Source organism: Helobdella robusta (assembly GCF_000326865.2).
Source record: "Helobdella robusta unplaced genomic scaffold HELROscaffold_3, whole genome shotgun sequence".
NCBI classification, from domain to species: Eukaryota; Metazoa; Annelida; class Clitellata; order Rhynchobdellida; family Glossiphoniidae; genus Helobdella; species Helobdella robusta.
The window spans coordinates 6,260,612-6,283,185 of NW_008704501.1; the positions used below are offsets into that span (position 1 = coordinate 6,260,612).

A 22,574-nucleotide genomic window follows, 5' to 3' on the forward strand; every position below is an offset into this window, starting at 1 on the left:
AGTATTATGCACACAGCTCTTCTTATCGGTCAGGCGTGTATGCACCTGCCATTGATTTATATGACAAAAGGTGCGTAAGTTGTTATGGCCTGTTAGGAGAGGATGCTTATTAAGAAGTATCATTTCTACAAAATAATCAGTAAAGCTATCGTATTCATCATCGTATTTCTCGTTCTATCTGCATTCTTCTTGTCATTTTTGATCGTCAAACAGGTGCTCTGCAATATTTTTGTGTCGATTTGTTTTGCGAAGAGTTTTTAAAAGTTTGAAACTCGAGCCTGGTTTTCGTTTTAAATATAAAAGTAATAGCAAAATACGTTTGTTTAAAATGACAAAATAAATGACAAAATAACTCTTTCCAGATTTTACTAGGCAAAAATGAAATACACCAAGAAACAGTCAGCAAAATTAAAAGAACATTACGCAGCAAGAAATACAACAGAACAAAAGTTGAATACGAGTCGGACTTGTCAAATTACGTCAACTCAAGTTTTCAAAATGAAAATCTGTACAGCAACTCCATAACCCTAGTAACTGCTTATTTCAATTTGGGCTCCTTTCAGAAAGGAGATCAAGAAGTCTACACACCTGGTCAGTATTCGAAGTAGTCACCTATGAAAAGCTATCGTCAATTAGCAAATTTTAAATGTAACTCATATGTTTATTATACCATTAAAGATTCATTTTCAAAGACATTGTTCATTTGTTTTTAAGTTATGTATGCTTTTTCTTTCACAGAACTGTACAAAAAATGGATGAGAACATTTTACAGCATAAGGAACCCTGTGGTGTTTTATTCAGATTCTCAGGAGATTTGTGATTACTTCAGGACATTAAGGCAGCATCTACCAAAATTTAAAACAAAAATTATTCTTAAAGAGAGAAGTTCCCTTTGGGCATTCAGCATTGAAAAAGAAACAGAAGAAATTTTCAAACAAGTGGGCTATCCAAAGCACTATCCCAACACAGTTGTACCAGCATATTCATGCTCCATGCATGCCAAATATGAGCTGCTGAGAGAAACAATCATAACGAATCCATTTAAGACCAAATATATTGCTTGGATTGACGTTGGATTATTCAGAAATCTGGCACAGGATAAGAATCCCATTGCCAATCCTAAAAAATTGAAAATGTTTGGCCTGAAACTGCCTCCAGATTTTAATGAAGAGAACATTGGCTATACGGAAGTCCACAGAAGAAATGATGATTTGTTGCCTGTCGATATCGTATACATCAATCTGGTCTGGGTGTGTGGCTGTTTCTTTCTGGGCAGGATGGACGTCATGTTCAGGTGGTGGGCTCACTCAAATTTCATGACATCACTAACTCAATTCATTACATCATGACACACATTTGACATCAGTCAGGACATGACTCATCTGACACTGATCACATGCCATTTAAACATTCAGATGGACAGCTGAGTACATGGAGGGTGTGGAGTGGTTGTTGAGGAAGAGGTTGATGAACACTGACCAACAAATCATCTACGTACTGGCTAACTCCAAGCTAATCAAAACACAAATCCAAACGTACAAAGACTTTCAAGGACACTCATGGTTTTATTTAGGTTACTTGTGTAAAGAAACATGGCTCAAGGATAAAACATTTGAAAATTTAGTGAAAAATTTAAATTAAATTAAAATTTGATTTTGAAATCTACCAAAAATCATTTGCTATTGCTTAATAAAAAAATCATAAGACCATAGCAAAAAAATAATTGTTGTAAATTAGTATTTTTTTAATAAATCATCTCCTAAAAAGTTAATGCGCCTCTGGCTGCCTCAGGTTTATGACAATTTCAGATCTCTTTGATTCAAATTGCCTGAATATGAATAACAGTTGCTCAATCATAACATACTGGATGTAATAATTTAAAACATAATTCATTCACACCATTTATAAAAATGGCTGTTAATTCAATGGTAATTTTAAAGACAAAAAACAATATAAAGTCAACGACTTAAAAAAAGAAGTCACACCTATATGAAATTCCTGCCAAGTTGAACATTCTCTTAGAAGCCAGGATGGATTTTTTGTTCTTATTCTCATCTGATAGGTAAACAATTTGCCTGATCCCCGACTGAATGATGAGTTTTGCGCACTCATTGCAAGGGAAGAGAGCAGTGTAGATTGTGCAGTCTTTGACGTCGTACGTGTTTTTGTTCATTATGGCGTTCATTTCGGCATGACAGACTGCATGCAAGATTTTAAAACAGGTGAACATCATTATATGGACATAGCCCTAAATAGCACCTAATTTTTGAGCAAATTGAAATTTAATTTATGTATCTATTCGACTATTCCATTAAAAAACCATTCATTCATTCAAAATTAAAATCATTTGCCATAATTATATATTCTAGATTAGGTTGTGGGTCAGGTGAATAGCATTAATCTACTGACCATAAGCAAATTTGTTGTCCAACTCATCTGCTTGATTTTTGACCCAGGGCAGTTCATCGTCGCTACAGCCATTGGGCATGCCATTGTAACCTATCCCAACTATCTTCTTGTCTTCACTGACTATGCAGGCACCCACCTTGAGAAATAAATTATACCTGATTAGACGTTATCTAGCAAATGAAAATATACCAAAAAGATTAATCATAAATGTTCATTAATTTAAATTTCATTTCAAATTTTATTTATTTTACCAAATAAAAATACAATTTCGTTCGGAGGCTAAGTAAGAAAAAATATGTATTTTTAATTATAATAATGCATATTTAAATTTATTAATTAACATTGACAGTGTGAAATTAATTATTAAATTTAAAATAAGAACTTGTTTTGCGGGGTCTTTACTTCTCTGGGCTGACAGAATTGCAACTGCCATGAAGTAGTCCTCCCACTCCAAATAATCATTTCTTTTGCCAGTCTGACTATTTCTGGATGATTCATTTATTTTTATTCTAACATTTTAAAATTTAATTAAATTATTAATTTAACCAAATAAAATTAAGTTATTTTTATTTAACAATTAAATAAAAAAACTTTTTAAAAATCAAGTCTGCATCAAAGACTGAGATTAGAATATTATTATGAAAAATTTTAAAACCAACCCATTGTTAAATAAAACTTCTTCATTGTTCAAACTTAGATTTTCCATTCTAGATCAAGATCAGAGACACTTTATGACTTTATGTTGCAAATATAATAAATTATTTAAATTAAATTTAAATTAAATTTTCTTAATCCTTTCAACTATTCAACTTAATTTAGTTTTAGTTAGACTTAGAGACTCTTACTGTTAATTAAACTGACAATCAACGAAAAATAGTTAAAAAAAAATGTAGATCGCAACTGAAACTGTCTAACTTTACGAATTAAAAAAAAATCGCATGCATTTAATTTATTTTAAAACTATTTGACATAATTTTTTTAAATCAAACTAACACACGAACACAACTTTTTGCTGGCACGATTTTGATTACTTTTGGAAAAACAGGAACTAAAATTGAATTTCCATAATGATTATTTAAAAATAAACTTAAATACTCATCAACAGACTTACCAAGAAAAGATTTATGAACCGACCCGTTAACTTCGTTACTTAAACTTAGATTTTTAATTGATTGATTGATTTATGAGTTTAAACATAGGTAAGTAATCATGAATTTAAACATAGGTAAGTAAGATTTGAGTCTGATATACAAGCTGAGGCCTTGACATACATGGGTGGGCTTACGCTAGAAACTGAACACAGTTTATTACATAGATAGACTATGGCATAAGTTTATTACACGGGTAGGTAGGGACTTCTATTCTTCAACCCCACATGGTGGTGTGTTTTTCGTTTTGTATTTTTTTGGTATGTTTTGTTTCACTCCATACATTCTGCATGCAGTGTTGCACGATATTGTTGATTGGTACACGATTATACGTTCATTCATTCATTCATTTATTCATTCATTCATTCATTCACCCAATCAATCAATCGATCGTTCTTTCGTCTTAACATCCGATCAATCAATCATTCATTCATTCCTTCATCTTAACATTCATTTACTTTTAAGCTAATGAAAAATTTTGTCTACAGAATGGTCAGAGTTGGGCTGTGGTGAAGTTTCAAAGAAGCCCGTGGTCGGTGCGTCTCAAATGATGGTCGGTGCAATGGAGGGCAATTTGTAGTGAAGAAATTTTTGAGTTAATCTTGATGATTACAAAAAGTCATTAAAATTACACAAATACTGATTTGAAATAATAATCCCAATCATTTATTCTGAAACGATTTGAAGTCAAAATCAAAAACAACAATGAGTGAATTAATGAATTAATGGTTTAAAATCATTTTTATTGAAATCTTACCCGACACCTAATGAAAATTTTCGCTCATAACTTTCTGAAAAAGTGGAGAGAGAATGACTTTTAACCTTTTATCCTAGTATTTGAGCGGTATGTTTAATTTTTCTTACAGAAATAACTAATTTTATTTTGTTAAATATCATTATTATTAAAAACACAAACCGGTGTAGGTCGAGTATGATGTTGGTAAAAGATTTCTTTTAAAAATTAATAACATAACATATTTATTAATGATTACTAACACACACGCACGCACACAGACACACACACATACAAATACACACGCACACACACACATTTTTCACATAGAAAACAAATTCAACCGGTGTGCATATAGAAATGTATAAATGATGATGGAATGAGTCAGGTGATGACGATAATGATGAAGAAGAAAATTAACAGCGAAAAACTTGCAAAAAAAATAGATGATCAATAATAACATTTATTAATAACAAAAATGCGATATCACCACTATCATCATCATCATCGTCATCATCATCAAAAACAATCGTCACCATCGCAAGAACATCAAACGTTTTCTTAATCAACATTATCATCACTATCGTCATCATAAAAACGTCATCACTGACGTCATAATCATTAACATCGTCGTCATCGTCATCATCTTCATCGGAAAACACAATCATAATCAGCATACGTCATCATCTAAAAATCTGATTATCATTTTATCATCATTTTTGAATTTTTCATCATCATTAACCTTTATTCAACATATGTAAAGGCACATGTATGTATGTATATATGAAATAGAACGTCCAAGCAACCAACGAAAAAGATATTATAAAACTACGAATATGCTACTCCAACCGAAGAACGCATTTCTCGCGATGAGAAATAACTGCACTAGTAATCAGCTATCGATAATAATGGATCATAGCCATCTAATATATTCGTTCAAATGTAATGTTGGCACCATAATTCTGAATATATTGGCCATAATTCTGAATATATTGGTATGACGACGACCAAGTTATCAAGAAGACTCACGGTGCACGTACAAACTGGCGTTATAAACAGTCATATGAAAGAGAAACACAAAACTAAAATTACTAGACAAATCTTGGACAACAATGTTGAAATCTTACATTACAATAACAGCCATTATAATTTACGACTAGCCGAATCAATACTCATAGAATGGAGAGAAACCGATAATAAATATTCAACAACGGGCAATTGGAATCCTTCCCACTGGTAAATTTAACTTTATAAATTTTTAAATTTAGTTTAAATTAAACTTGAAAATGATTTACGATCTACCGTTAGAAAAATTGAAAAATTAAAAAGAAAGCTAACTAACGCCGAACATGCTGTGATTTTCATCCACAAATGTATATGTATATGGATAAAGACTGTCAGAAATGCAATTATTGATGGAAATCACAGCATGTTCAGCGTAGTTGAATGAACAGAGAAAGAATACTGACAAACGAAATAGGTGTGAACCACACACGTACTACACACATACACACTTACACCACGTACACACGCACACGTACACACGCACACGTATACCACATATGGCAATAAAGTTAAATAGTGCTTAACATGGAATGTGAAAAAAACAGCTCAAAACATCAAAAATACCGAAAAAAGAATCGCGAATTTTTCATATAATAGTTTTTATTTAAATACAATAAAGTTTAGTATATCGGAATGATAAGAAAAACAATCATACAGAAAAAATTAGTTTCGAAATGAAAATTGTGAATTTTATAAAGCAAACAGCTGATCGGAAAAACGCATTTTTGAGAATATAAAAAAAACGCTGATAATTGAAGCCAGAGTAAATGTTTTTATTTTACTCAAAAAAATTGTAAATTCACACGTCATGAATAAATAAATAATAAAAATAAATAGATTAATAAATATATTAATAAATAAATACATAAATAAATACATAAATAAACAAATAGAAAAATAAATAACGAAAAAACAACTAGCAAATCAGCAAGTTATCAAAAAAGATATATGTTACATATATGATCCGCTGATAATATGCATAAAACTTCAAAGTAATTTATCTGCAGTCAAACCCAGGTAAAAATAAAATTAAAAAATTAAATTAAAATAAGAAGCCATCTTTTTTTCATTCATTTTGCCGTCTGCCTAGCACTTTTCTTATTAACACTCATGATGTACTGTCTATGTAAACAAGCATTGTGGTAGGATTTGGAAAGAATCACGTGATTCTTGTCATCATTACCATCATCATCATCCTTATTATTGTTATTATTAATATTAATAATATTATTAATGTTATTATTATTATTATTATTAAAACCGTATGGTTTACTGTCATGATTTTTACTGATTTTGGTGGCTTCATTAAATTTTGTGTCGTTGTTGAAATTGTTGGTGCTGAAGAATCTTTTATTATTGTTGTTATTATTGTTGTTGTTGTAGTTTGCGAGTTTGTTGTTGTTGTTACCATTATTTTTGTTGTTGTTGAGTTTGTTGTAACTTTGCGATAAATAGAGGCCAAGTTGTATTCCTAATTTTGTTTTCCGCCTGCTTGTAATTTGGCGGGGAAATGGGTTGAATAGTTTTGTCGTCTGACTGCTGTTGTTAATGCAGTTGCTGGTGTTGTTGTATGTATTCTCATCACTGTATTTACTGCTGCCATTGTTGTTGTTGCTGTTGATGTTTTTGTTACTACTGTGGCTGATGTTAACTCTTATGTCAGTGTTTTTGTTGTTATTGTTGTTGTTGGTGGTGGTGCCATTGTTAACGTTTAATGTCTTGCCATGTGATAACAAAGGATGGCAACTTATTGTGCTGGCCTCAATGGCAGATGTTGAAAAATTTCGTTCTTTTATAGATATCACAGGCTTTTTGTTATTATTATTAATTAAGTTATTGTCATCGGCGTTAATGGTTTTGTTGTTATAATAACTGTTGTTACTGTCATCAGTGCTGAAAGATCTGTCGAAAGATTTAGTAGGGATGTGATTGATGTTGTTGTTGTTGTTGGTGTTGTAGTTGATGTCATTTAGACGCTGTCTGTAGTTTGAAGACTTCCTCTCGGCATCTGACTCATCCGGAAGTGATTCTATGAACTCCATGAATGACATGTTGCTATTGCTGTCGTCCTTTTTGTTTGCATCTATGGTATCAAAGTTGATAGTATCAATGTTGATAGTATCATTGTCATAATTATCGTTAACATCCTTATTATTCTCATTACTATCGTTATCCTTATTACAAATGAAATTATTGTTTAGTGTCGATGAATTGTTAAGACTTCTTGACGATTCAGATGTGAGAACTGGAATGGATTGATTGACAGATTTCGGAAGTTGTTGGTTTTGATTGACAGATTGTGGGGCTGGTTGGTGTTCAACTGATTGACCTTTCAAGATATCGATTGACTGATCGACAACACGTCCATCAATCAAGCAGCTGTTGCGTGTACTGGATGAATGAATGATTGACTGATCGGATAAGCCTTCGAGTGGATGAATATTTGATTGATCTTTCAACTCTACCCACGGCTGACTGGGTTTGTCAGAGGAACAGCTGTTCACTGATTGGACGTCCTCCTCGCATTTTAACGACAACGACGCCGATGACGCCGATGTCGCCAACTCATTAGCTTTAACGTCACCTGATTGGTTTGTTGTGCTATTACTGACATCCGTTGATTGGTGGTGGGCATCATTACTGACATCACTTAATTGGCCAGCGACATTAGAGCCTCTACTTGATTGGTTCGTATCGGCATAGATTCCATCATCGTGAACATCATTTAACGATTCGTTCGTAACAGTAGCTGCAGTAGAATTAGTCGACGTTTTTCTAACTTTACCAATATTCTTGAAACCAAACTGGCTTTGAGGCATATTCGTCACGGGCAACACCGTTTGGTTTTTTTTGTTAACTTTGGAAGTCAACAAGAGCAGATCTCTGCTGGCAAAGAGGTGGTTGATGGTGGCCGGGATGGTTTCGATGGTGTTCTGATTGGGACCGCTGCCATCTTGGTTAGTGCAAGGCAGGGATGTGCATGATTTCGTCTGGCACCTCAGCTGATCGGGACTGATCTTTTTGTTCTGAACAGCTGTTGAACGGATAATTGTGATTGAAGAAATGAATACAATAATTTAGAAAGCAGAAATTATTAATTTAAATGTAGATGAGATTATCAAACTTTTGATGTTGAAAGCATTAAAACAACAACCATATCGCTACCGTGCCTAAATAAACACAAAAAATAAATCTTTTTCCAAGAAACCGTGCTTTCAAGATATTAAAGAAGCCTTTTAAAAAATTCTTTACTTTCATAATAACATGCCTATTTATATGAGAAGAGCAAACAAAGAAACAAAAACATGCATACGTGCATCAACAAACTCATACAAAAGCATAAATACAAACACACACACACATAAAAACTAAGAAACACAAATAACGCATTAGACGACACTTACATATCCACACACACACACACGCTAGCACTAACACAGACGGACAACATACCAGACAATATGATGTGAGCTCTCTTCTGCCTCTGCATCAGCTTCTTGTACTGCCTCCTCAACATGTCCACATCCAATGTGACCCTCTCAGAGAGAACTGGTGCCCCGCCCACCTGGTCCAACTCGGGGTGCGCGGTGTATGCCCCCGGACTCAACTTCGAGATGTCGGCGGCACTGTGGTCTGATTCTTGTTGTGGTAGTGCAGGAGTTGTAATTTTGGTGTGGTTGGGTGGATGAAGGTGAGGAAGTTGGTGAAGTTATCATTCAAGTTATCGAGAAATTTGACTGATGATGCCACTGATGATATTTGTAGTTTTTACAGTTACGACAAACATAACAAAAAGATCAAATGAAGAGATGAATAACAATTAATAAGAACCGAAACATCGACAGGCCCACCATGAAACAACAACAACAGCAGCAGCCAAACCAACCATCCTTCGTCTTGCAGCTACTGGAATGTTGCATCGGAAACAAACCAGCGAAACAGTTGAAACCATCCATGACGTCATCGTCGTCGTCATCGTCCGCCATCATGGACGCCATCTTGTCCGAACTGTGGCGAATCGCCTGCGATGAGGATGATGACTTGATGGCCGAATTTTTAGCTCTGGACACGGCGAATCTGTTTGCGTTGACCATAAAAGGTGTTATGTTGTACGTGAATTTCTCACGGAGTTCACTCAATTGAGGCAGAGGAAATGGGGCGATGTGGAAGATTTTCTGAATTTGAATTGGGAGTTAAAAATTGTAAAGTTTTTAATTTGAAATAATTTTATCAGATTGACTGCGAGGTTAAAATTTTCTTATCTATTTTTATAGATGAAAGCAAAAATTGAATAAAACGCCAAAAAATGTCATCCACAACGACAACAACTCACGACAAAACTAAAACAGACTTATAAACAAACCACACGATAGATTTAAAAAAAAACAAACATACAAAAACATGAACAAACAACGTAAAAAAACATTCTACAAACCAAAAGGATGCTAATATATATAAATGCAATCCATACAATATAGAAACACAGAGCAGAACAAATATTATGCTGAGTTTTTTTTCTTATAAAAACAAACGAAAACTTTCGGTGCATATCATGTTTTCATTTTTTGTATCAAACAGGTGAACAATAATGATAAACAGTACTTCAAACAACAGGAAACCGACAAACAAACGGACGTGGAAACAAGCAAGAAACAAACGTACAAACACATAAACGAACGAACGAACAATGAACAAACAATACGGTATTATTATTTGGCGCCCTAGCCCTAACCTTAACAAGTTCCTCAGTATCGAACATTTGTTCATCCAACATGTCTTGTCCCAGCACACCCATCATGGAGTAAAATTCATCAGCACTGTTTGCAGTCATTATGCGACTGCGTGTGTGCGTGTGTTTACGTGTGTACGAGTGTATGTGTGTGTGTGTGTGTTTGTGTTTGTGAATATGTGAATATGTGAATACGACAACAGATGTGAAAGGTAAAAGTGAGTTAAACTGAAATTGAATTATTCAAAGATTTATTAAGAAAAAATATCATCGCCAAGCAAGTACAGCAAACGCATTAGCGTTTAAAAAGCAAGATGACAAATAAGAGTCTGCTAATGTGGCAAAAATTGTAAAATATTGACGTATCAAATCAAATCAATTTATTCATTAAATCAAATCAAACAGAATCGAATCATGCATGACGTAGAAAACACTGACTAACAAACCTCTGCAAACGTTCCCAAATGACGATGCCAGTCCTTAGAAGCACCTCTGAGCCATCCAGCAGCACGCAATCCCAAACTCTCAAGACTGTCTGCTTGGGCAAACATGTGGCGAACATCGTTAAAAACCACTGCATGGTGAACACGTTCGTCAGCGGTGGCTCATAACTGGCACCTAAATGTTTTTGTGCTGGTGATTCAGTGAGATGATGACGATGAGGATGAATAGAATGACGATGGTGATGGAGAAGATGACGATGGTGATGGAGAAAATAACGATGAACATAAAGATTAAGTGATTGTGATGAGGACGATGATGATAAGAACGTCGATGAGAAGTTTTGTGAAAAAATTCGAGTCCAACGAAATCAAAATACCAAGCAAGCAAACACAGCACCACCAACAACAGCAACAACGCACCATTAGAAAAATGATCCTTGGCAGCTTGCGACTGCAATTTATCGAGGTGCCTGGAGAGGAGGGACAGGTGTGTCCTCAGCAGATCCCTGAAGACCGCCATGTCCACTGAAAGTGACCTCAAATTGTTGGCGAAGTATGACTCAGGTAGGACTTTGTCAATCAGGTAGATCATTACCTGCAGTGGTTGTGTGTGTAGCACGTGATTGATACAGGTGCCTCGCTCAATTAAGGTGTTTGTTTCAATTAGGATAAATGATTTGTTAAAGATAATTTGGATTAATTGGTGACATACAACTAATTATACCATTAAATAGAGCAAGCGTTTAGTTGTTTGTGTCGAATAATACGAGATGAATAAATTTTGATTGAATTCAAAAGAATTGGGATTTCATTTAAAACGCGACTTCAACTCCATCACCCCACCATCTCCATCATGACCGCCAACCTTCAGAGCAGAATCTTCCTGTCTGTCGACGACATCAAGTATGAGGGCAGCTAGAACGTTGAAACCCTGACAGTACCCCACATTTTTGTTCCACCGTGCGTAGGCCAGGAGTACCCTCTTGAGGACGGCCCTGTCCTCGTCGTTGTCCTGACCACTGAAACCACTGCATCCCGTTCTGTGGAGATCCTGAAATTGAAATGTCGGTGATTTGGTAGGTGTGTGCGTGCTTGCGCGTGCGTGTGATTTATCATACGTCTTACGTTTAATCATTCATTTATCTTATTTATATATACCTATCTAATCAAATGAAACGCTAGAACGAACCTTAACAATCTGCAGTCCAAGTTTGCTATCATCAGGGTTGCTCTTCTCGTTAAAGGCAAATTTTTTTGTTCGCTCCCAATCTATGCACAAGCTATTCATGTAATTGTCAGCCAGTGCTAGCCATACCTGAATGTGTGCGTGTGTACGTACATGTGTGTGTGTGTGTGTGTGCGTGTGTGTGTGGGTGGAGGAATAAACAAATGAATGAATAAATGAAGTCGGTCAATCAAATTATTAGCCAATCAAAACATCAGCCAATAAAAACATCAACGAATCAAAAACCAATTTAAAAGTAGCCAGCCAACAAGAAACCTTCTTTCTGAATTCGTTGGGAATTCCCAGCGGTAACCTGGCGACGGCCTTCATGGCGTCTTTCCATTGGTTGAAGGCATCCTCCCCTGGAAGTGGTTCGATGCTAAATCGGATCTTCGAGTCTTCTCCTGATAACGATGACGGTGGTTGGTGGTAGTAATGATGAAGATGATGAAGTAACAACGATGATAATGATGATGAAGAAGTAATGATTATGATGATGATGATGATGATGACTATGATGATGACGATGTCGGTGATGATGATGGCGACGACGACGATAATAGAAACATGATAGTGACAAAGATAATGACAAATATTAATTTAATAGATAACAAGATAATGACAAAGAACAAAAATGAAAAAAAAAACCATCTGAATATAATAAAATATAATTATAAAATCAATAAAATCGAATTCTCCAAGCAAGACTAAACCAAAACAAAATGCACATATGGGAAAAAAAATTTTTCTAAAATAAATACCATCAAGATAATACTCAGGTTTGAGACAGGTTCTACCACTGCTGCCACTATTAAGCCTGTACACACTCAACATGGTAAATCCAGGTTGTCATTCACATGTATATAACTATATATATATATCAAGTAATCTAGCTCTTACTTTATAACTTTTGCCAAATTATTTCAATAAATTCATTTCTTTATGAAATTGTTTTTTTCACTTTTACTAATACATATCCAACGTTTATATAAAAATAGTCATTTACCTTAAATTTCATACCCAATATATATAGAATAATTAGTCTATTTATTTATACTTTTAACAACACAACCGAATATAAACAAATACGATAAATATTATACAAATGTAAAATTCACGAAATAACATATCCCATATAAATAGACGCTACACGTGAACAACAGCCATTCAGCATAAAGCGTTACGACAACCAACCACAGAAAGTCATCTTAAAGAGAACTAATTAAATCAGGTAAACAAACATTTCGTTTATATATATACGTCTAATGCATTGCTTTATTGTGACAAGGAATGTATGCTGCATATGTTTGTATATACATATGTATATATATGTATATATACAAAAATATATATATATATATATATATGTGACGACTGATATATATATACGCATTTTATATACTTATACATGCGTTATACATATATTTTTATATATTGCATTACATATTAATATCAGTTTGTGTGTGTGTGTGTGTGTGTGTGTATGCGTGTGTGTGTGTATGCGTGTGGTGTGTGCGTGTGTGTAGTATATAGGGCAAATGTAAATGTAACTTAATTCACATTCATACATGTATATATGTTAATGTTGATTTGACAGTATAGTAGGCGTGGCTGTGTATGACGTAAATGTTTCCCAATCTCTCTCTCTCTCTCTCTCTCTCTCGTTCTCTTGCTTTTTTTTCTCTCTCTCTTTCTATGTATTTACATTTATCCTATAATATCTTGCTTTTTTCTGTTTTCTTTTTAATAATTGTATTCGATATAAATGTAGTATTTTTTTTGGAAAGCAAACATGTGTGCGTCCAAATTAGATTGGATGGGTGTGAAATGAAAAATTCATAAGTCACATACGTGTGTGTGCGTGTGTGTGACGATGACGTTGAAAGGGAACGATGACAGTGTGGTGCTGATAATATAATTAGAAAAGACTATGACGTGTGGTTATGCAATGATGAAGTGGTTACGAGATGAAGCGGATGTATGTGTAAATATTTTGCAGAAAACCCCACGATGACAAACTTAAAAACAAATGAATTATATACAGCATATCCGTGTGTGTGTGTTTGTGTGTGCGCGTGTGTGTGCGCGTGTGTGCAACATACTAAGTATTTACATAAGGATTAAAAAATTCTTCGCACAGCATTGTGTCGTAGTGTATAAGCAAGAAGAATGTCAAACGTGCGTGAAATCTTTGTGTCTGAATGAAATTTTCATGAATGAATAGAGGCATTCTAGACTAGAGTATGTATACATGTGTGTACGTGTGTGTGTGCAACACTGAGCAAGTACGATGTGTGTACACGTTTTTCTGTGTACTATGTCAATGATGGTAATGCACTGGAAAAGTGTGCAACAACTTAATGCATCTATGGGAGTATGTAGTACACGCAATTGTACATGTATGTAGCAGTAGGCGATGTATTCATTTGAATGAAAACAAATGAGACGACATCTCGAAATCTAGTCGTTAACTTAGGAATATACATTGGCCGGTTTCAATCAATCTTTTAATCGTCTATTGAATTAAGCATACAATTGAAAGCATAACTTATGATACGTGGTTAAAAAACGACATATGAATTAGCCATCGTTGAGCCTATAGACTCAGAAGAAAATTTAACGGTTAAAAAGTATGGATAAAACAAAATCCTTCAAAAAATTTTAATGATGACATTTAGTAGAATTGTGGAAAACACACACCCGCGTCTCATAGACACATACTCATCCACACACACACACCACACACACACACACACCACATATACACAAACACGCACAAATGCACACGCGTATAATTTTCGAAATGGAAATGCAAAAATACATATTGCGTAAGAGTCAACAGTAATCAAAAATTGTAAACATGGATTTTAAAAACAGGCACGAAACCATTCAAGCAACACACATAGAATGGCGTCATTAAGTACTTAGTACTTCAGTACAAAAGAGGAACTCACATACACACGCATCTCTCAGTCGTACAAACCAACACAGACGAGCGTACATTACATTACACAGACAACACACACACATACGTACGCACGCACATGTGACACAAATACGTGCACCTAACCTAGATTAAAAATAGATCCAATCATTTTGTACAGTGCCCGCTAGCGTGTGCATGTGCAAATATGTCTATGGCGGGAGGTTGTGGCCATAAAAATCAATAAAACTGCAACAACATAAATGAAGAACAACTGCAACAACACAATATAACAACAACACATACATTCAACGTACGTTTATAACTACGTGCATGTGTAGTACATAGTAAATGCATGCACCCACCAATACACATCCACACAAACACACACACACATATGCACACAGACACACACACACATATGCACCCACACACAAAGTAAAGTAAAACGAATAATTTTACTTAATAAAAAGAAGAATTGATATCTAATATTATTTCATTAATAAAAAGTAATATGATTTTTATGTAAGTAAAAGTTTTTTAATAAGATATGTGAGTGGGCATAATAAAATAAACCATCTTTTATCAGAGCTATTGAAGTATATTTTACAACATTTCTGAATTTAAATGTTAAGCGCTACGAAATTAAAAATTTACAACTTATTGTTATAAATGACGTTGCTCAACGATATCTACAGTTCCCTGAAACTTGTTGCTAAACGTTCGAGATGAAGACCGGTCGAAAGCGCGCAAGTTCTGTGTGGGATTATTTCACTTACGATGATAAACTAAATAAGAGTAAATGTTCGGCGTTGAACTCGAAAGACGAAACATGCGTCTTTTCACTAGCCGGCAAAAATCCCAGCAACCTAAAGACTCATCTGCGAAGCAGACATCCAGCTTCCTACGCCGTCGTAGAGAAGTGTAAAACCGATAACAACGGGAAAACGACTCTTTCTAGTGAGAAGCCTGCGTCCGGTGATGAAGGTTAGTTTTTAGACTATAAAATATCGGTTATCTAAAGTCATTAAACAAAGTTTCCATTTTGTTTAGCTCCCACGGTCCATTACAACACCCCTAAATATGTTTCGCGTTTACACTACTGCGGTTCGATTAATCGAAAATATCCTACCGAAAATACAAAAGTTCAGTGTGAACAAATTACAATTCAAAGACAACAAATGTAAACTTTCACTTTCAGAAAAGAGTACAGAAAACTTGGAAACACAGTCAAAGTATAAACAGCCAAGTTCCTGCTTTGTCGTGGTAAAATGTGAAGAGGAAAAGAACAGAAAAATGGCAATTCCCAATGAAGAGCGTGCATCTGTCGGAGCGGGTAGGTTAAAAAAAACAAAATTTTTCGCACACTAGCAAGCAAACGCACATCCTTTTTAACACGTGCAACAATTCATGCAATAACACGTGTTTATATATAAAAACTATTTTTTATTTAAACTAACAAGAACCGACAAAATGAAAATTAAACCAATTAGCTAATAAGCTAAACAAACGCTAATACATACACGCACATACACACGTGTGATTAAAAAGTGCTCTTCAATCTCATCAGCTGTCTCTTATTTCACATACTACATTCACATAGAGTATATACATATAGAGTATACATATACTATATATATGTATATATTATACATACATATACATGTAACGCGTGTTTCTTCGTGCAATACATGCTATATACAGCATGCAGTTTTACATTGCAACCCACGGTATATACGGAGGCATATTTGTATAGTTGTTGCATAGATCCGTTTGCCATGCATTATGTATGTATGTATTTATGTAAAGAGATCCAAGAGCGCTTATTGGTCATACAGCAGCTTATATTGTGTTTATTATTATAACGAGCTATTCGTACATCAATCCTCGTTTTCGTTCTACCGGTTCATCGTATCGTTAGTTTTGGTGAAACAGAAAAAAGATTATTTGATTGAAGTTAGTTTTAAAGTTTCTTGAAATTAATCTATGAATGAAAAAGTTTGAAGTTAAGATTTGTTTGTTTGATGAAAAATAACCTAAGAAGGAACGCTTCACAAAGCCGATTTATTAAAATGTTGATTGGAAATTCCGCCGTCTAAATGCATCTAGCCAGCTTTACTCAAAGTAAAAATTGCAAAAACTGAGCATACAAATTAAAAAATGTTTCAAATTGTATAACAAACAAATGTCTAATTGTAAGCTATTCAAGTCTACGATATGTTATTATAAAAAACTATTAGGGTCGTTTTTAAGATTTATTTTCAATTTTTTCAGATACATTTATAAATCGAGAACAAATTTTTTAATGTATCCTTATAACGGTGAAATTTATAGGCAGCACAAATTAATTATAATTTAGAATATTTTCTGACCAAAATTTATTATGCAAGTATTGTTTGAATGAAAAATAAGAATAATTTAAACTTGGCAGGAAATATTATTAAACTGAAAACGTTTCACAGATATGAAGCAATGCAAAACGTGTGGGAAAACTATGTTGGCGAGGAATCTCAATCGACACATCCAAACATGTTCTGGTACACCAATAGGTCCACTGGCACAAGATAAAGACCTTCTTGCATTTGGTCGTTCGCTGGCCTATCAAGATGAGACAAACGACAAATGGCTCAGAAAAATGGTTGAGGCTTTCCCCCAGATTCCAAAAGAAGATATATGGAAGGGATTTGTAGTTGCCCGCGCCGCGATGAGTGAGTTGTCTGTGCGTTTAATACCGGGGTTGGAAATACCTGGTCTGAGAGGAAGTGTGCCGTCAAGAGAAAAGTATGTAACCGACGCGAGAAGAGTTGCTGATCAGTTTGCAGTATTCCGAACTGACATGAATGATTGGTATGCCACTATAAATCCTCCGAAAGATCAAACAACGTCAGTTCAGTATAACAGTTTAAGCGAACCACTGACAAACACAGGTACAGTTTCGGAAAATAACCAAGAAAATGAACCTGATTCTGCATCCCAAGATAAAATAAACTTAGAAGTCCAGTCAGTAATTATAGGAGAATTAATAGAAACAAATCAAGACCCGATTCTTAACACTATCTGTGAGCAGGTGCCTGTTTACGAAGTGAAGCCAGATATAACTCAATTGCCTTCCTATCATAGTTCTTCATTAACTCCTACAGTTTGGCTGAACGAATCTATAAAGAATGCAAATCATAATTCTGAAACATCAAGTTTAGGGAAGAGGAAACTACCTGAGAGTCTTATTTCTGGTGAATTAGTGGTATACTGTGAAAAGTACAAAAAAGAGCTCTAATGTTTTCAGTTATGTATCACGGGCATTCATTCTGATGAGCTATTGACAGAAGTTAATAATAAATTATACGTCAATACTTACAACACGGAGACTACTTATATTTTTAATTCAAACTCGACATTATCAAAACAAACTTCCTCTTTTCATTGAATAAACGTATTTATATGTATATATGTATGTGGATTAAAAATGAATGAAAATCTGTTCAATTCAAGTCAGTTGTGTTTTGCTTATTAAAGCTAAAATATGAATAAATATGACTCATTTAATATTAAGAACACACAAACACCAAAAACCGACAAAATAACAATTTAATTAAAATGCATCAACACGTACACAGTTGTCGTAAACACACATACACATAAATACACACATTAACCATATATTCTGAATTATGTTAGCAGAAAAATAATTAACACTACAATACATTTGTTACAAAAATAGCATTCCACTGCCTTGGAAAATAAAAACGATGCAAGTTTCATGTATGTTTGTCCGTCTCGATTGGTTTCCTTACATAAACAGCTGCTTGCACATACATGTATAAACATACGCATACATACATATGCAGTATACACACATACGCGCATACATATACAAACACGCGCAAACACACATACGCAAGCAAACCATTAAATAGAAGCAGTCTCAAATTAGCGTTATTCGCAGTACAGAAACACTTCTGCTATTGGTCGGTATATATGGAAAGAAAAAGATACGAACGATTGATAGATTCATGCATCTTCTGGGAGACATTTGATACAAGCAACACAAATGGTGTGACATTTTAAGCCTTAAAAATCTTTAAAATAATTTAGCTTCATATGCGTTCAATTCTTCTAAAAAAAGACATAACAATGGCTATTATTATCAGATTCATTATTATCACAATCATCATTATTTTAACGTCAATCGCATTCATTTTCATGAACACACTCACTCTGATTCCAAATACGTTTACATAATGGTTATATAAACAATCAACGTTCAAGTGCACTTTCATACAAACACAATGAAAAAGCGAAAATCTACAATTTCACAATTACATAGATCACGTGACATTAAACAAACAAACATGACCTACTTCTCTTGAGCGATGAGGCATGCAGGATGGCGGTCATGATGTCATACTTCTCCCTCAGTGACGTCAGATTTCGTTCGCGGGCCTTCAACTGCTTGATGAGTCTCCCTGAGACTTGCGTGTTGCAGTGAAAAAGTTCAGAAAGCAGTTGCTCAAGCTGCGGTATGCCTGTGTGTGGCGTTGTTTGTTGACTCACTTAGTGACGCATTGAAAAAGTGCTAGAAAAAAAATTGAAAACTTATTTTTGAATTAATTTTTTAGTTAATAAACTCTTTGAAATTTAAAACTAACGATAGAAAATATTTTGAAGCAGTAACAAATGGATGAATGTGATGAACTGCAAACGTTAAATTTTAGTGACAAAAAGTAAAAAATAAGAAAGATGATAAGCATAACTGATATATTTGAAATGATTATTATAAGTAAAATAAAATTTCCCGATTTATCGATTCCACTCCACAGAAGTGAGCGCAACCCCTACTCCAGATCTTTGTAGTTATATCTCTTTGTATATTTAATAAATTGTTCCATCTTTGTTCTATGGTTGTAAAACTGCTTTGATATGTAGATTCTAAAAACTATTGCCTTGTCTATGTTATGTGGCTCGTAAAATTTATTTGAAAGTATATAAGAGAATACGCAGGTCAGACAAAGTTAAAATTCTGGTAAGTTGCGTCGGTCAAATAAAATCGTTTAAATAATTATTTAACAAACGGTTCAATTGTATTTACACCTCTTGTGCTTATCTTCATATCAATTTACAACAATGGCGGATGAATTATCAGCTAACTTATCAAATTATCACAATCAGATTGAGATGGTTCTGAAGGCATTGGAAGAAAATCCTGCTAATGACGATCTACTGAAATTGAAAAGTGACTTGCTGGAAGTCATCGTGCTGACGGAATCTTTAATAGAAGAAAGTCAACTTAAAACAAAACCTGAAAAATGGAAGGTAGGGAATCAGTGTCAGGCAGTTTGGTTAAAAGACCAACAATTCTATCCAGCAAAAATTGAAGAAATAATGGAAAACGGGACTTGCGCAGTTGTCTTTGAAAAGTATGGAACGACAGATATTGTTCAGCTTTCGTCTTTGAGGAAGCCAAAAGTATCTACAAAGAAAGTTAATTCAAAAAAACAAGCATTACAGGCTCAAGTTCCAGAAGAAGATGAAGCAGCTTGAAGATGAAAAAGAACAAGATAAACGCAAATGCTAAAATATTTTCAAAAACTAATAAAGGTCAAGTAAAAAAAAGCATATTTGCATCACGTGACACCACAGCTGGCAGAGTTGGAGCAAGAACGAGTGACGTTAGTGGCAAACCAGCGTCGAGGCTCTTCCATGGGAAAAGTCACAATAAATAATCACATGACAATGATGATGATAGTCAAGACAGCAGTGAAGAAGACGAAAACGAACATGATACATACCACCAAAATGTTCATCTATTCATTTTTTTATTTAAAAATTTGCAGATAGTTAACTTTTTATATTTTGGATTAAAAAAATTTTTAGATCGAAAAATTATTTTTGAATTATTAAATTTAAAACTAACGATAGAAAATATTTTGAAACAACAACAAATAAATAAATGAGTGTGATGAACTGTAAACGTGAAATTTAATGATATAAAGTAAAAGAACAAGATGATAAGCGTAACGGATATATTTGGAATGATTACAAGGAAAGAAAATTTTTTAGATCTTTCAATTCCATTCCACAGAAGTTAGCACACCCCTACTAAAGATGTTTGGTTCTAAAAAAACATCATAACAGATTTCAAACTTCCTTATTTTAAATTTACATTTAACTTGATAAACAAGTGATAATGATCAAATAATTTAATGAATAACCGAAGCAACTAACTAAATAAAGAAAAATCAAGCAGCTGACGAAAACGAAATAAGTAAAAAATGAATAACAAACACAAAAATAGAAAAATAAACAAACAAAAACAAATAGACAAACAAACAAACAAAACACCAATCAGATAAACGAATAGAAACAAAGAAAAAATAAATTCGATTAATATATCATTAAAGTGTAGCGAGTAACAATATAACGACTCCTGAGGCAGATGGCTACTCATCAGCTAATCAATAATCACATACTTTTAAACCATACTGTATACAAAATTAGGCACAAAAAACTTACGCGTACGTACACACACAAGCACAGTTGTACAAAATTTTAAAAACTTTTAAATTCGTAAATCGCGAAACTTTTATTTTTATTACAACCACAGTAAAAATAAAATTGTGATAAAATCATAACAACGATTGATAATGATAATAATAACCATAAAAATATCAGTATAAATAACTATAACGATTATAATTATTAAATGATGATAGCCAGATTCGTTCATCAAAAAAACAAAGTAAACCAGTAAACTGGCCGAATTTCGAAATCTTTTCGATAAAACATACACACGAAAGACATGATTGAAAATTTTCAGATTCACCATTTGTAATATCGAAACCAGTGGCAACAGCATTCAATTATTCCCAAGTTTCTTTGATGGAGAGTGTTTTATTAACTATACATAGATCAGATTTCTTGTCACGAAGACGCCGATGAAAGGCGTTTAAAATTAGCGCTATATAAATCTTTTACTCTATGCATATACGAACTTTGTAGTTTTAACTCTTTGTATATTTAATAAATTGTTCCATCTTTGTTCTATGGTTGTAAAACTGCTTTGATATGTAGATTCTAAAAACTATTGCCTTGTCTATGTTATGTGGCTCGTAAAATTTATTTGAAAGTATATAAGAGAATACGCAGGTCAGACAAAGTTAAAATTCTGGTAAGTTGCGTCGGTCAAATAAAATCGTTTAAATAATTATTTAACAAACGGTTCAATTGTATTTACACCTCTTGTGCTTATCTTCATATCAATTTACAACAATGGCGGATGAATTATCAGCTAACTTATCAAATTATCACAATCAGATTGAGATGGTTCTGAAGGCATTGGAAGAAAATCCTGCTAATGACGATCTACTGAAATTGAAAAGTGACTTGCTGGAAGTCATCGTGCTGACGGAATCTTTAATAGAAGAAAGTCAACTTAAAACAAAACCTGAAAAATGGAAGGTAGGGAATCAGTGTCAGGCAGTTTGGTTAAAAGACCAACAATTCTATCCAGCAAAAATTGAAGAAATAATGGAAAACGGGACTTGCGCAGTTGTCTTTGAAAAGTATGGAACGACAGATATTGTTCAGCTTTCGTCTTTGAGGGAGCCAGAAGTACCTACAAAGAAAGTTAATTCAAAAAAACAAGCATTACAGGCTCAAAGGGAGTACAAAAGGAAGAAGTTCCAGAAGAAGATGAAGCAGCTTGAAGATGAAAAAGAACAAGATAAACGCAAATGGGAACAATTCAATGCCAAAATATTTTCAAAAACTAATAAAGGTCAAGTAAAGAAAAGCATATTTGCATCACGTGACACCACAGCTGGCAGAGTTGGAGTAAGAACAAGTGATGTCAGTGGCAAACCAGCGTCAAGGCTCTTCCACGGGAAAAATTAAAATTAGCGC

The 22,574-nt window shown here is 34.0% G+C and overlaps 5 protein-coding genes across 5 annotated transcripts; 3 read left to right on the top strand and 2 right to left on the bottom strand.

Annotated features, from left to right (window-relative positions):
- Positions 1-102: 102 nt before the first annotated feature.
- On the top strand, positions 103-1,641 carry HELRODRAFT_161626 (hypothetical protein; the record flags this gene model as incomplete). Its single annotated transcript, XM_009021526.1, has 4 exons — positions 103-213; positions 363-591; positions 739-1,294; positions 1,416-1,641. The coding sequence occupies 4 exons, from the start codon at positions 103-105 to the stop codon at positions 1,639-1,641; spliced, it is 1,122 nt and encodes a 373-aa protein (XP_009019774.1).
- Positions 1,642-1,767: 126 nt separating this feature from the next.
- Positions 1,768-3,115, bottom strand: HELRODRAFT_161627 (hypothetical protein; the record flags this gene model as incomplete). The annotated part of the gene is made up of 5 exons (XM_009021527.1): positions 1,768-1,828; positions 1,986-2,199; positions 2,410-2,545; positions 2,792-2,894; positions 3,069-3,115. 5 exons carry the CDS (start codon positions 3,113-3,115, stop codon positions 1,768-1,770), a joined length of 561 nt encoding a protein of 186 aa, XP_009019775.1.
- A 6,334-nt stretch (positions 3,116-9,449) lies between these two features.
- Positions 9,450-11,827, bottom strand: HELRODRAFT_150360 (hypothetical protein; the record flags this gene model as incomplete). The annotated part of the gene is made up of 6 exons (XM_009021528.1): positions 9,450-9,530; positions 10,088-10,193; positions 10,531-10,695; positions 10,944-11,122; positions 11,393-11,578; positions 11,717-11,827. Coding segments are annotated over 6 exons (828 nt in total), but the record flags the coding sequence as incomplete, so codon positions are not given.
- Positions 11,828-15,403: 3,576 nt separating this feature from the next.
- HELRODRAFT_161629 (hypothetical protein) lies at positions 15,404-17,949 on the top strand (the record flags this gene model as incomplete). Its single annotated transcript, XM_009021529.1, has 3 exons — positions 15,404-15,662; positions 15,877-16,011; positions 17,138-17,949. The coding sequence occupies 3 exons, from the start codon at positions 15,404-15,406 to the stop codon at positions 17,947-17,949; spliced, it is 1,206 nt and encodes a 401-aa protein (XP_009019777.1).
- Positions 17,950-19,796: 1,847 nt separating this feature from the next.
- Positions 19,797-22,565, top strand: HELRODRAFT_66106 (hypothetical protein; the record flags this gene model as incomplete). Its single annotated transcript, XM_009021530.1, has 2 exons — positions 19,797-19,998; positions 22,066-22,565. The coding sequence occupies 2 exons, from the start codon at positions 19,797-19,799 to the stop codon at positions 22,563-22,565; spliced, it is 702 nt and encodes a 233-aa protein (XP_009019778.1).
- Positions 22,566-22,574: the final 9 nt, after the last annotated feature.